This window comes from Cydia pomonella, chromosome 1, assembly GCF_033807575.1.
Source record: "Cydia pomonella isolate Wapato2018A chromosome 1, ilCydPomo1, whole genome shotgun sequence".
NCBI lineage: Eukaryota > Metazoa > Arthropoda > Insecta > Lepidoptera > Tortricidae > Cydia > Cydia pomonella.
In genome coordinates this window covers 38,702,925-38,718,920 of record NC_084703.1, presented here as the reverse complement: position 1 = coordinate 38,718,920, position 15,996 = coordinate 38,702,925, and the positions used below count along the sequence as shown (strand labels likewise).

The 15,996-nt window shown below is 37.2% G+C and overlaps 1 protein-coding gene across 1 annotated transcript in view; it reads right to left on the bottom strand.

Moving 5' to 3' along the window:
- Positions 1-15,996, bottom strand: part of LOC133522776 (uncharacterized) — a 75,091-nt gene that overhangs the window by 17,943 nt on the left and 41,152 nt on the right. Inside the window, exons 5-9 of the mRNA XM_061858231.1 lie at positions 10,660-10,750; positions 7,754-7,921; positions 7,010-7,138; positions 5,776-5,904; positions 4,756-4,981 (exon numbers count right to left, since the gene is read on the bottom strand). Coding sequence (XP_061714215.1) covers positions 4,756-4,981; positions 5,776-5,904; positions 7,010-7,138; positions 7,754-7,921; positions 10,660-10,750 — 743 coding nt within the window. The remainder of the gene's footprint in view (positions 1-4,755; positions 4,982-5,775; positions 5,905-7,009; positions 7,139-7,753; positions 7,922-10,659; positions 10,751-15,996) is intronic.

The following is a 15,996-nucleotide window of genomic DNA, read 5'->3' as shown; positions in this document are numbered from 1 at the left end:
GTCCTCTACCGAGCTCAGCAAATGCTGGCATATTAATTTGACTAGCTGAATTACTCTAAACTCGATGTTTCTAATTTACTTTTTTTTGTATATTGTATATTTTTTTTGCGGCTCAAAAAAATCGAAATTACTCGAACTTATATTTTATCATAATAATAGATTCATAAGTGGACTGAAGTAATCAGACTTGAAGCAAATTGAGTTTGCAAACCATACGTTATAATTTTATTTATAATTTATTACAAATTTAAAAAATGGAATGTCTATCTCGAACACTCTTTTCCTTAAATATTGAATATATCTTACTGGCTATGTAAAATATTGCACAAATATCATATCTAACGGCTATCATAGAGTAGGTAATTACTACATTGTATTAGGTTAGGACATTCGCATTGCACCGATACACAAAATTGTTTTTGAAATCGCATAGCGCTAGAAAATATTAACGTGTAAGTAATTAATACATCCTTAAGATAAAGCTATTTTAGTTAGAAATATTTTATCATTTCCAGTAACGATCATCTATGAAAAAAAAAAAACAAAACAAATACCTGACCTCGAATTATTATATTAGTTATATTATCTTTTATGCTTGCTCAATTAATAGTTTATTGTAATTTTAACACACAATGAGTGGTACGGTACCTAGGCACATAGCTTAATTTCAGCGACTTGAAGTGGTATAATAGCCTTAAACCCGTATAAACCGATCGTATCTTTAGATATTCTACAGGCGAGAGTACCGCGGCCCGGCTCGCGAACAGCCGCGGTATCTGCCATCACTGCCATTGACCCAGGGCCTGGCATCGCAGCGTGAGAATATTCAAGTGTCCACTTTGACAAAAACTGCTCGACAATACTGGCAAGCGGCAACAAATTGCGGCCTGACTAATCTATCAATTTAAAGGAACATGACGGCAAAACAAAAAGTACGAGTAATCATTAAGTTTGAATATATTGGAACATACCGACATAGTTTGAGTACCTATGGTAGGGTGTTGTACATTCCAAACGTTTATGAAAAATACGGAGCTTAGCTTAAAAGGCATTGCTATTTAGTTCCACTTTATTCCATTATAGCTAAATTCGTAAGTTAATTTATGTTATGAACAGTTGGATGACATTTTCAATATCGGGTTTCTTACCTAGCTCAGCTAACTGCACGGCCTAAATCGAAGTGGCTGTCTAGCTCACACAATTCCGTTTCAATATTTAATCTGATGATTATAAGAGCGTAAAAACTGCGATGTATTGTAAGCATTTCTCACGACTCTACAGTACGCCCGAGACTTTATTCATGTTCGCACCAGAAGAACCTCTAACAATTAACTTCCGTTGAGAATACCGTGCGCTAATGGCATAATAATTATCAAGATTTATATCGCATATTGTTTTAACTAGCAATTAATTGACTTTTAACTTAACCATGGTGAATATTATGCATTATGATTATAACTAAGTCATTTTGATTCATTTGTACTCGCCCACCAAGGGTTCCGTACTTTTAAGTATTTGTTGTTATAGCGGCAACAGAAATACATCATCTGTGAAAATTTCAACTGTAGCTATCACGGTTCATGAGATACTGCCTGGTGACAGACGGACGGACAGCGGAGTCTTAGGAAGGGTCCCGTTTTACCCTTTGGGTACAGAACCCTAAAAAGTATACCATTATTAACCTGCAGAAATCAAATATAAATTATTTTTTACCGGTTCCATCAACAATTTGATGAGCAAGAGCAACATTCATCAATCATTACGCCTTTATTAGGGCTGGACCCCGTCGCTACATAGTAGTAGGTTGATTGTAATTATTGTAGGAAAGGGCATTGTAAACAACTTGAAATAAGTAGATAGGCTGTTTCAAAGAACCTTTTACCTGATGCACTACCATCTCGTAAATAAAATTATTTATATATATATATATATATCATAACAGCTTATCACGTAGTTAGGTACAATTTTAAATGCATTTAGTGTTGCTTAATACTGATTCTATCATACACTGTACCATCTTGGTACAGTTAGTAACGGAATTCACATTAAAATGGAACCGTAAAGGCGATTTTTTTAAATTCTCGGCGCTGCGAATTAGGTGCAATTTATATAAAAGGGATTGTAAATTGAATTGCCCTTTATAACATCTACATGAGTTTGTTATTCAATATGTGGAATTTCACCCTTAGGAATCATGCTTAGCTGAGCATAAAATAAAATCAAGTAAGTCTTTTTGGAATGCTAAATTTGCTTAGAGCACGTGGATCACTTATAAACATACACGGAGGTGTAGATTGTAGTAGAGATGCAGAGTCTAAGAAAAAATCGAGCCCCGAGTTTGACGGCAGAAGGAGATGGAGCTGTACGTCGCCTTATATTTTTTGATAATTGAATTGACAACATTTAATTGTTTTCATTTTCCATAAATAAGATATATTTTTTATTCATGTTAGCATGGATAGCTAACTCGTGCTGTACATTTAAATTATAATTTGGCAAGGCATATCTGTCAATACAAAAAAGCGGCAAATTTAAAAATTGTAGGAGCGAAGGATTGTATATCGCGCCTGCTTCTTCTGACAAAGTGGATTTGCCAGAGTATATTTAAAGCGGAAGTTGCAAAATTGCCTCTATAAAAAGTCGTCCGTTTGTCAGCTTCCGCACCTGACACTATTGATGTGTACGTGCGTATCCTCTGTATGAAAGCAGGAGAGATAAAGCAAGCGCGCGGTCTGCACATGCGTGCTATTTCGACATTCTGCTCAGCACAATGAGATACATAATTATAAAATATTTATATCATACGAGTGCATGTATATTAATCAGCTCTAAATCAAACTAAAAAATGAAAAACAAATATGTATAGTTAAACAAAACTAAAAAGCATTTAACATTTAATGAAATGCATGGTTTTTAGTTATTTTTAACTGTATTCATTTGTAGGAAAGCCCGTATGTGGCGTCACACTCACTCCTAATACTAAGCCGTTTGTTACCTTTACCTTTGGATCAAAATAACAATTTAAATGTTTCTTTTTAATGAAAAGTAAGAATTGCGTGGAAATAAAAAATACGACTATCTTTAAACTAAAAAGTATCACTCAAAATATGATTGTCAACTGTCAGCGCTATCTTTATTAGCTGTCAAATTCAAGCAGGAAAAAAAGTTCTTGGACATAAAATTAACAAATAGCTACTAAGTATTAGACATATTTTAAGGATTGAACCAAGAATTTAAAGTGGATCGATCATCATCATCGTCCTAGCGTTTGTCCCGTACTGTGACGGGGTCCGCTTTCCTACTTTTCTCCTTCCACTTCGCTCTATCCTGGACGTCGTTTTCCGATAACGCACAGGCGTTTAAATCTTTGGCGATGACATTGCGCCAACCCTGCCTTGGTATGCCCCTCCTGTTTGGGCCTGGTAAGGCAAAAATAAGGGCTTTGTTGCCTACGTATTCTGGCGGCCTTCTTTTGACATGCCGAAACCAGCGAGTGGATCGATAATAATAATAATATACCTAGTCTTTATTTGCTGTCCTACAATTTGTAGTTTAGACAGTTTATTTTTATTCGTAGAAGCAGAGGTCACAGCTAACGCTTCCATCTCGTAACTGTATCACGCTTAACGCTGATTGCATCGGCGACAAAAACGGCACGACTGCGCGCGTTATGTGGCTTCTGTGCACTGCCACACGAGACCAGCATTCCACTCACAACTAATGCCTTCACGGCCACTCGACACAGTTTTATTTCCCATTAAGCAAGAGCATGGTATTCCTTCTTTCACTTACTTCAAAGCCTCTAGTCGGCCAGTTCTTAAAACTACCCATTCCGAGCCCTATTACAGGAATGTAACTAAGTAGCATCGTCGAAATGACGTAAACGTACGTGATGCTCTCTCCAACTAGAGTTATATCTGTTTCTCACGATCTTTTAAACTGCATTTCATATGAAGCGTCGGTAGCCATCTAGCCATACAGAGTTAACGGCCTAATAAGAGTAGTTCAATCACGAGTCTCTACTGCAAGCAAGAAAGATATCGTGACATACAAATTACTTTCGCGCCTCGCTATGTCATCCGGGACCAGCGTGTAAAAAATACTAATGCTATCCGCATTAGCACTTTAGTAGGCATCTAAAATATTATTCAGTCGTTCAAGGAAGTGTTTGATATCTTTATGACGATTATGCGGACAGCACAATACCTCTTCCATGCGTCCATTAGAATTTTAAATTGTAATGACGAGAATCCCATAGTAATTTTGCATTTTGAGTTTGCAGTTAGCGGTGTGAGGTGAACGTGCTTGGACTACGGTCTATAACGTGTGATTTAAGAACTGGTCGCATGAGTAAATTGTGGTCTGGTAACGAGACACATCATTAGCAAGGTGGACAGTTCTCAGGCGTTGTACGCACTATATTACTTAGCAAACATTTTGTTTTATAATCTTCTTATTATTTCAACGCTATTTAGACCTCTTCACTACTTACCTAACAAACAAAAGACTTCAATTATTACATTTCTCCAGAATCCAATAATCAAAACTTGAACTTCTGATAATGGGACCAACTTACACCCTTTCAAATAAAGAAAAAAAATCAGAATGACCGATTTGGGACTTTTTTAGCCGATTTAAAAAACTATATACGCATATCGCAACAAATAAAGAACCGTCTTCGAACGACTTTGTCTCCATTTCAATGTTGAAATAAGTAAACTGTCTAATAGTTACGAAAATTAAATTACTACTTACTTTCACAGAAGTTTTCGAAGTATTTCCCGATGGGCTCGCCGTCGTCAATGAGTGGTCTCTCGGCGTTTAGGTAAGCTGAGGGGCCGTCGGGCAGCGTGTGGTGGTCCAGGTGGTACAGGCGGCAGTTGTACGCGGCCGAGTGCGGTGCGCCGAGGTACAGGAAGGAGCGGCACAGAAACTCCGACTCGATGTCGCATGCCAGCCGGCACGCGGCTTCCGACGTCACCTAAACACACCCGAGTCTTAAAACACTAAACTCACAGATCCTAATAATTGCATCTGAAGCCATTTAACAGGGGAGCCATGTGTGCTACCTACGCTGTGCAGACTAATAGAGTTCATTAATTTTTATTGATTGAGTTTTTTTTTTAATTAATAAGAGCAAGATTACCAAAATACAATTCTGAGCTTTGAAGTATAATTTTATATCTCTTCTTCCTCGCTTCGTCCCGGCATTTTTGCCACGGCTCATGGGAGCCTGAGGTCCGCTTGACAACTAATCCCAAGATTTATCGTAGGCACTAGTTTTTACGAAAGCGACTGCCATCTGATCTTCCAACCCAGAGGGTAAACTAGGCCTTGTTGGGATTAGTCCGGTTTCCTCTCGATGTTTTCCTTCACCGAAAAGCGACTGAAAACTGAAGTATAATTTTATGTAAAATACTTTATTTTTACGACTAAAAAATCGAGAGAGAGAAGGAGAAAGAACTGATGATGATCTATGATGTTTTATGTATCCGCATAGTTGCAAATACTGGTGTAAGTAACTAAACACAAATAAAGTATATTATTTCATCACAATAAAACTTTTAGAGCTAGGAACGTAATCACCTATCACAAACACAATCGTGACTGGATCGCCGCGCAGAGTGCATCTCGAGTGCAAGTGAAAGAAACGCACATAGCAATTTTGCTTTAAAAGTTTAAACTGTTTCACGGTCATGCAAAAACTCGGCTCGCGGCCAGGTCGTGATTGAAAATGCGTATTCTATAGTTAGAATAGTATCGTGGTATTGTTACCTGCAATTCCTTGTCAGTGTAATAGTGCAGGCCGGCATACTGCGCCACCTTGTCCTCGGCCACGCCCACGCGCGGCGCGGTGAACACCCGCTGTCCCTTGCACGCCTGCGACGCCTTCAGGCACAGGTTCTGCACGAACACGCCACACATACACAACGTGCAATCATACAAATTGCGTACAATAAGAGAACTTCGAGCAACCCACCGAGCTTATTTACACAGCGATGCGTTACATATAAATATTTTTGCTGCTCTCTTTTCAATTCTCTATTAAAGTCAAATAAATAAACTCAAGCAACAGTCTGAGGACGAAATTTGTGGTAGGTATTTTCAATTAAGTTTGCTGTTAATTTAAAGTTGTTACTTCCGAATACCGAATATAGAAATATCTGGTGACATTATCAAATGATTCTACGAATAACCGGAAGATTGGGCGGCCCCACCTTAATTAATGAAATAAATAAATTTTGTCAAAAACTTAATTTCTGATACAAGCTTTTATCGCTGACTGTACTTTTCTTTCATAGGAAACTACTACCCATCGACACAATTCTATAAAATATATACATAATTAATTAGGTTGCGTTGTTTTATGAAAGAGATCTATGGCCACCTCATGTGTCCATCAGCTTGATGGTATCAAAATATTTCATTGTTCCCAACTTACATAGTACAGTCAGCATCAAAAGTAGCGGATGAAACAACGCGCCAAAAGTATCTGATATCCCGGAAAACTTTTTCAAATATAGATAAATTGTTAAAATCCGCGCTCAAAAATATATCTTTTACAGTCTTAGTTGTTCTTTATTAAACACACCGCTTCTTGTTAAGCTGTTACAGAATGGTAGATACTTATGAAACGTTATTTGATACGCTACTTTTGATGCTGACTGTACGTGAAGTTTCAGCTCAATCGAATATTGGGAAGTGGGTCAAATTTAGCTTGCATGATTTGACCTGAACAAAAACATTCGTACAAACAAACAACATTCTATGGTGTCTTGTTTTATCACAGGGTTCCTATGGCCGACTCCTGTGATCAACTCGATGGTATATACATGTATATACTACATATTGCATTTTGTCATATGTATGCTTAGTATCAGCTTAATTAATGGGAAGTAGGTCTAATATAGCTTGCTAGATTTGACCCGAACAAACATGTTACCAACAAACATAGCAAGTTAAATCAAAGGTTGTAAAATAGTAATTATTATAAGTACTATTAAGTTACCTCAAAATAATCCGTTCCAGGAGTGTCTACTAACTGAACGAAGTGCTGTGCTGTGCGACGGTCCGAGTCACTCAGAGCACACCGCATGCTTCCGTACTCGTACTCCGCCGATCGGCACGGGAACCGTTTCTGATAAAATTTTGCCAGTTAGATTTTAACCATAATATTATTAATATTTATAATGCTAAAAGGCAATGCCATATCATCCGCGAAGCGAAAATGGCTCTGACATCACAGAATTGAACCCCTGCCCACATCAACTCCTACTCTGAATTTAGTTACGGATAAGGGATACAGCGTGGGAAGAAAATTACTCCGATCGCGATCCTTAGATAGTTAGGTCCCCGTCATTAAGATATTATCATTTATGGTGACGACAGGCGTGGCGTTAGTGAGAATACTTTTGACATAACCGTAGCCATAAAAAATAGTATACATTTAAGTATTAAAAAACATAGTCATTTTGCTTGGTATATTTACGCACACGGGTACACTTCTACACACATAGGGCATATAGATATCTCCGCGAAATAGCTAGAAGCAATCGCAAGCCATAACCCCCATAACTCGCCTGGATACAATATATATTGAGTGTACTTTGTCTATATCTTGAACAGCAAGTAGGGCGAAACCATAAAATATAAATTGAATAGATAAGCGTTAAAATTGCATTGCGGAGTTACAAAGACGCTGATGGCGCCAGCAAAGGAAGCAAAATGAACTTTACAGTAAATGATATAGTACCTCGTTGAGACAAGCCGCGAGGCATGCCTCCTTGGTGGAGGTGTAGATGATAGTGTTGTCGAGACCCCGCAGCGACTTGCCCGGCACTCGTTCGAAGGCCCAGGGCCGCAGGCACACGCTCTCTGTTCGGACTTGCAGCTTCACCATGTAGTACGTGTTCACCGAACGCTATCAGAAATACATAAGTATATTATATTAGATTTAGTTTGAAAGTAAATGAGGATAAGATTTCACATTCCGAGTATCGCATAGGTACTCATATCTTATTACATCTGGCTGATCAATGAAGAGAACCTCAATATCAGCGCAGCGCGCCGCATCATCGATAACCGCATTTTATTTATAACTACCTACTTAGCTCTATTCATTAGTTTTGAAAAGGATTAAACTGTCTCGTGTATAACTTGAACAGTTACAATGTTATCGAGCTTAGGTTTTCCTAGGCTGGCTGACCGATTTAATCTGAATTGTTAATCCGATCGCAGCGTCGCCGGGCTAATTGGCAGCGCCTGGAATTCCGGTTGCTATCTAACTAAAGATTTATTTGAATATTACCTAGCCCTGTATCAGACTGCATATCTACCCAGTGCCAGAGCACATTCAATATTATTGCGTATAATACGGTACTACCTAACTAATAATAAAAGTGAATTAGATGCAAGCAAAAGTTGTATAAGTTCAATTCTGATACTAATATTCATTATTCGGCTACGTATGTTGTGCAAAGTTTAATGTAGGCTTTAGTTTAGCGTATGTAAATGCGATGACTACTAACTAGTGTTGTGCTAGGCTATAAATACGCGGTATACCCTGCCAATGTAATAGGACTGGACCACGGTACCGATAAGTACACCGGCAATATTTTAACTCGAGCGTTGTTTACCATACCGGTGGCCTCAGAAAGCGTCTCATTTGTAAATTCTTCCTCAATGCCTTATACGAAACGACGAGTTTGTTGGGTTAGTTTGCTTAGTCTAATATAGTCACCGGTATAATACTACAGTATTTGTAACGGAGCATTCACTTAATGGTGCCTCCTCACAACAGATAACGCTATAACTTAGTTGTAAGCAATTCATAAATATTAAGCTTAGCCATATACATATTCAGAACATGCGTTTTATGTTTTTTAGTATAAATATTTTAATTGATTTATGGTTCTGTTATTTTGTCATTTTTTCTCTAATGATCTTATATATATAATTAAATAATATATCTACCTACTAAAATTGTTGACAAATTGATTCGCCTGCACAATTCGACCCAAATCTTATACCTTTAAACGAGCAATTCTTGTATATATATATGTTTCCGGGATCTCGGAAACGGCTCTAACGATTTCGCTGAAATTTGGTATATGGGGGTTTTTGGGGGTATACAATCGATCTAGATTAGTCTTATGTTTGGGAAAATGCGTGTTTTCGAGTTTTCGTGCCTTTTTCTTTCGACGCAGAATATGGTCGCTAATTTCGTGTTGCCGGTCACTGTCCGTCTGGTCCAGCGGGTTAAGACGCGGATGGCTAGAAACGAGTGTTCCGGGTTCGAATCTCGCCCGCTGACTAACTTTTGTTTTTTTTTTTATATGTTCAAGTTTATATATAATTTTATGTAGATTATCACCTATACACCCCCATATTACAATAAATAGTTATAACCGAGCAAAGCTCGGTCGCCCAGGTACTTGTTTTTAAACTAAGTAAACTACCGGGCTACCGTTTTTGTGCTAACTAAATGGCGTCACTGTTGTGTAAGGTCCAAAATGCAGCTGTCAAAGTCCCTATGGGTGCGACAAAGTTAATAATTTTAAATCATAGTACCTGGGCGACCGAGCTTTGCTCGGTTATAACTATTTATTGTAATATGGTGGTGTATAGGTGATAATTTTAACTACATTTTTTTACTAAATTAAACTTGTCTAAAACAATAAAAATTAAAAAATTATATATAAACTTGAACATTTAAAAAAAAAGTTAATCACCGGGCGAGATTCGAACCCGTAACACTCGTTTCTAGCCGTCCGCGTCTTAACCCGCTGGACCAGACGGACAGTGACCGGCAACACGAAATTAGCGACCATATTCTGCGTCGAAAGAAAAACGCATGAAAACTCGAAAACACGCGTTTTCCCAAACATAAGATTAATCTAGATCGATTGTTTACCCCCAAAAACCCCCATATACCAAATTTCAGCAAAATCGTTAGAGCCGTTTCCGAGATCCCGGAAATATATATATATATATATACAATTATACATATATACAAGAATTGCTCGTTTAAAGGTATAAGATTTAATATGGAAGGTAGAGGTAAGGAATGCAATCTCCATAGGCAGAACTGATGCAAAAGTGTCCAGTTATCAGCTATAAATAATAGTTCCAAATCCTTCCAGAGTAGCGCTAGAGTAGCTAAGAACCTAAGCGTTATTGACGGAGTGAAGTGCGCTGTCTGTAAATTTTTTTTTTAAGTATTCTAGGTATTGGGATTGGTCTATTTAAGGTTTTTTGATGACACTTTTTGGTATATGGAGATTCCATTCCTTACCTCCACCTTCCATAATATTTAATACACACCATAATACCACACCCTAGAAAAACTAACCTCTTTATAAGTTACTCCTTCGACCCGCTTAGTTTTGCACTTTTTTTTTTTGTGTCTACGACACTCAATAAGCCGTAATTCATATTTTCAATTAAGAATCCGAGATATTACAAAAAGTACACAATATAATTGTAATTATTATAAACATTGTAAATTTTGTAACCCACCTAGAGACTGTGACAAATGACATTTCGGAGACCTCACGCTGCGAGTACATTATCGTCTTTAGCGACGAATTCAATTCATACACGGTAGCGCTCAATAATTAAGGTCTCTTTTTGAATACTCAAAATATAATGGTAACACACCTGCGGAGTGGCCATTGGGTTATTTGCTTGAGTGTCATTCTGCAGCAAGCAACGAGTCTCTTGAACAGGCGTCAGGGGGTTTAGGACGAAGCTGGAACAAACATAATAATATTAGTGTGACAAATAGACTATTTTGCCAAAAACAAGGCACGCGTATTATTCGGTTAATTACTCAGAATAAACCCAAAAGATTTTTAAGAAATAAAATCCGAAGAATGTACATCGAGATGAATTCATAGAGTGGAAAGTATTCATTTGTTTATTAATCTTATTTCATTTTAAGTTCAATTATACAATTCCAAATTTTTGTGTGAATAGTCGTAAAAACGTGAATCATCAATTTGTATTCGGCATATAAATAGCTTTATTATATTTGCCAACCGGTAAAATTTCCAAGCGAGAGGATCTTAGTCACACGTCCTAGAATTTATAGAATATAATATAATGGCGACAATTTGGAATATAACACATTAACAATTTCACCTCGTTCCACTTTATTACTTGCCGATTTTAAGATTTGCATACATAATAGCATTTCTTTACATACATAAGGTATATAGATATGAAAGTTTTTCTAATTTAAAGCCAAACATATTTTTAAGTGTGGGATGAAGAAACACTGATACAAGAGCGGTTTATTATTGAAGTAGGTAAGCATTTATTATAATAAGTACCTTTTAATAGGTTCAGATACTTTCTTGGACACGAAACGTATCTGAAAATCCATACAAATTAATTCAAAAAACTCTCTGAAACAGCTAGAGGAAGTTATTATGTGATGATTGCTTTTTATATGAGAATACTCTTAAATACTTACGAAGTATGATTGAACATAAGATCGGAATTTTGCTAGGACACGTGGCGCAGGCTGACAAATGCCGGGAATAGACCGCCGAGCGTTGCCCCGGGAAGTGCCTGCCACTGGACTCGAGTGGAGAGAAACGCGATCGCACAACCGCAACTTCACAAATCAATAGCTTCCTATGCAAGTGAGGGTTATCATCACTGTTGCCTGAATAATAGAGCACCACGAGTAATGCGTTCAAACATTCATCAATTATTACCTACAATGGGCGACATTTACTTAACAATGTTAGTTCGAGTGGTGTTGGGTGAAAATTACGTATTAAGAAATGGAATGAAAACCAACTGAACCCTGTTAATCTGTTTTTGGAGCGACTCTTTAACTCTTTGCCCTGTACTCCCTAATACTTCTACATACTAAACAAGTTATCCCCCTGTAGGTCACTTTGCTTTAAATTCTAAGGCTGAAGCTAAAACGGGCTTTCCGGTTTTCTCATCGAACCAGGTCTATGATCAAGGATAAAATATAACTAGCAATACAGGCGACAACCGACGCGACGTAGTCGACGACGACGTAGCAACTGCATTTCTTAGGAATTAAACGACATTAAAATGGTACGCAGCGCGTTACACAGTTGCTGTCGGATAACGGAGCGGTTTACCGTTTGTCTCGACAATTTGTGTTTAATTTAGCTTCACAGGACCTGATCAGAGCGATGAAATATTTGAGTACCTTGCACCGTAATAGTGGGTAAGTTAAGTACCAGTCAGCTTAATTTTAATTCTACGGATAAAGCGAAAATATGCCTTAAAAATATGTATGTCCCTACTCGGGGACAAATGGCAATACACCAAAATGTTTTATCCATTCTTTGTATTTGCAAGTTTGTGCTAAGCCGATAATATATGTAAGTACGTTATGCATCAAGTAATTATGTAGAAAGAAACACTAGAAACGTTGAGTTTGTTTGATTTCACAAGAGTAATAAATCTTACATGCCATGTTTTGCTGCAGGTAAAATAATAATGATAGGGAAGATGCAATAAGCACCCAACTGTCTTGCATTAATACCATACTCGTAAGAATGGTTGGCACCAGATTTGATATATGGTTAGTAAATGATGGATGGCGCGTCCAATCCCGATTGCCTTGCTCGTGATGACTTTATCCCAATCAAGCTATCTCATTCGAATTGTATTGCTATTAAATGTTATTTCTGTGTTGAATTTAGTTTACTTTACTCCTTATTAATGAAATACTACCTACATATTATCATTTTATTTTATATAAATGTATCCTAGAGACGCACTTGGATTCTTGGTTGATCGGTTATATAATTTCGATTTGCACTTCAACGGTAAATCGTGGTAGGTGCCCATTTTCGTCAAACTCATCTGATTATGATATCTGTGAATAATTAATCGAACTCCCCAAAACTTATTAGAATATTTTAGTAATTTCAGCAACAAGTGAACAGTTAGAGACATGTATTACCATGAAAGTGATAACGATGCGATGATCACAACTGACCAACGAAACGCCTAAGCGACGAGTTAGCGTCGCTTACACGTTTTTTTACTGTGAATGTTGTTTAGTGATTGGTGCTCCTAGAGGAAATTAAGGGTCCACATTCTAGAAGACCACAAAATGATTAACGGAATTTCTTTATTGAACGCTAATGTACCTGACCGTTTTTGACACATGAGGAGTCGTTGAATTCGTCAGAATTGTGGTAGGGTACATGAATTTTGATAATGGCGCTTACATAAGAAAAGAAATATGGGTATCAAATGTAAGGTAGTGAAAAGACCATTTTGAAAATATGTCTCATATCAAACACTTATTAGTTCATTATTTTTAAGAAGTGAGGTTTTATGTTTTTATAGTTGATTTATGACATGGCATGCGTTCTGTGTACTGTTGACAATCAACATTTATAAGTATAACGTTGTTATTGACAACGTTCATGTGCTTTGATAACTGTTAATAAGTAATCTAGATAGGTATTTTTTTTAATAATGGCCGTTGTTAATGACAACGCGCATGCGTTTAAAGTATTGCTTATTGTAACCAGACGGAAATTCAAACTTCACAATGAAATTTGACTTTTGACTCCTGTACCCCTAGTGTAAATAAATTCGATTTTGAAACGTGACGTACGCGTTTGCGTTTAGTCTCATTTTGTATTGGATTTAGAAAGAGCGCGCCAAGCGGGACGTTTTGGAAACTCAAAATCCTATACAAAATGAGACTTAACGCCAACGCGTTCGTCACGTTATGATGTCGATAAAATCTTTAATGTACGTTTTAGATGCTGTGATTAATGAGAATGTAAACAAACAATTAAAACGGGTTTTAAAATAATAGAATAAGATAATTATTTAATCTGCCGTAAAACCTGTCCAAATATAAATAAAATGGGTATGAATCTCGTAGGTATGTCTGACGGACTGTCTGTTAACAGGTTTCAGTAAGATTTTAGTTAGTTTACATACTATATTTGTCATACCAAAGGTTTTCAATCTGTCTGCTAATTAATGCTTGGCAAGCCCAAGTCCAAAAACTGGGTTAATACTACATCTTGGAATACCTTTTATAAAATGCTGTCTAATTGCTTGGAACAACGATATTTGTATGTATATTTAGTTCGGTACCGTGTCCGGACTGCAGGCCTCCTGTGCATCTCGCTTAGCAGCTCTGGATTACCGCTATAGTAAATGGACGGAATTATAATACTCGTAAAGTGCAGTAGACGGTGAGTTGAATATTGATCCGCAGCCGATAACGCCGCGGGCGGCCCCGCTGTGGCTGCCGATTCGTTTATTACACTCGATTTCTTGTTAAGAGCCTCCAGCTTTGTAAACATTTGTCTTCCTTATCTATTAACTGTTCTGCTAATCCAACTCACATTGTTGTCTATCCAAAATATTCGCGTAGCGTCTCTTTACTTAGTTTTAGTATGTTTCTACTATAACATTCATTTTTAAAAAGCCCCCAATGAATTGGATTCGTCAAAACATATCATGTGAACCCAATCTCGAGAGGTCTTATTGAAGCAACCGAAGAGTTCAACTATTTCACTATCCATGTTCTGGCTTCATTATCAGATCAGCTCAATGGTACCAAATTGTTGTACCTACAGGGGTTGACACATGTTCAATTTTATAACTAAATTTGTTTAAATAGATAGAAAATGAGCAATTTATCACAATAGCTAGGAAACTTAAAAATATATATGACAATAAATAAAAATACAAGAACCTGAGTTTCAAAATTCCTAAATAATACCGATACCTCTTAAATTAGCTGACCAAGGGCGGGTTTAAATCCAGCAAGCTGTACCCGCACCTTTTTTCATTACTTACACAATCAAATTGTTGCACATTTTATTTATTTTTATACTATGTCGGTGGCAAACAAGCATACGGCCTGCCTGATGGTAAGCAGTATCCGTAGCCTATGTACGCCTGCAACTCCAGAGGAGTTACATGCGCGTTGCCGACCCTAACACCCTCCCACCCCTCGTTGAGCTCTGGCAACCTTACTCACCGGCAGGAACACAACACTATGAGACTATGCACATTGTTGAGATAAATACTTAAGGTACACCTTGTACCTAAGATGGACTACTTACCTACCTAATCGCAATTTCTTTGTTTTCCAAACATCAAAACGGCTTCTAAGAAATAGTGACGTCACGATTGCTTGCCATTTTGTCAGGAGCGTTTCGTCCGTAAAGTGCGATAAGCAGACTTTGACTATCATTTGCGACTTTTGTTTTGCTTTGATGCAACGGATTCCATATAGATATTTGATCCTCAAGACAAACCTGATTACCCCATTGTCATCCCCAACGTATTATATTATACTTGTAGAGATTCAAATCAATACAGCTATGCGAAGTTGGTCGACTTGCAAAATTTTATAACATTGTTAGGTAGTTAATTAGGTAAAAGTTTAATTAATAAACATAAATAGTGTTAATAATTAAAAACAAAACAATAGGAATATAGTCGTAGATAGTCGTAGTAACCGAAGTGAGTTGCTAGATCCAGAACCTCCAAAGGTCAGTTACTTGTGCTTCGTAACACATCACTTATTTTATTACCTTTCAATTAGCCATTTTACACCATAAACTTTAAAGATTTTTAACGAATATCACATCACCAGTGCAGATAATATGAAAAATATTGAGATGTAGAAAAAGTCATAGACAGGAAGCTTGTAAAAATATAAAATTATTATTCATTAACTTTAATACTGATCTCATTACATTGTCCCTATCTTTTATGATTATGGTGAAATTGTCTCAAGCAAGTCGCGACGGAGTCGTATACTGTATAGCCTTACTTACTAAGTTGTTCCTTACACGTACGCCGCAAACAAAGTAACACCTTTCACAGTAATGCTGGATTAGTCAAGTCATTAGTAGTCATTAGTCACCAAATCAATTATGTTCTGGTTATAATATTCTAAAAAAAACACTTAGTGTCCCCGACGCAAAAAGAGAGCTTACCCCCAAATTGTCTTGA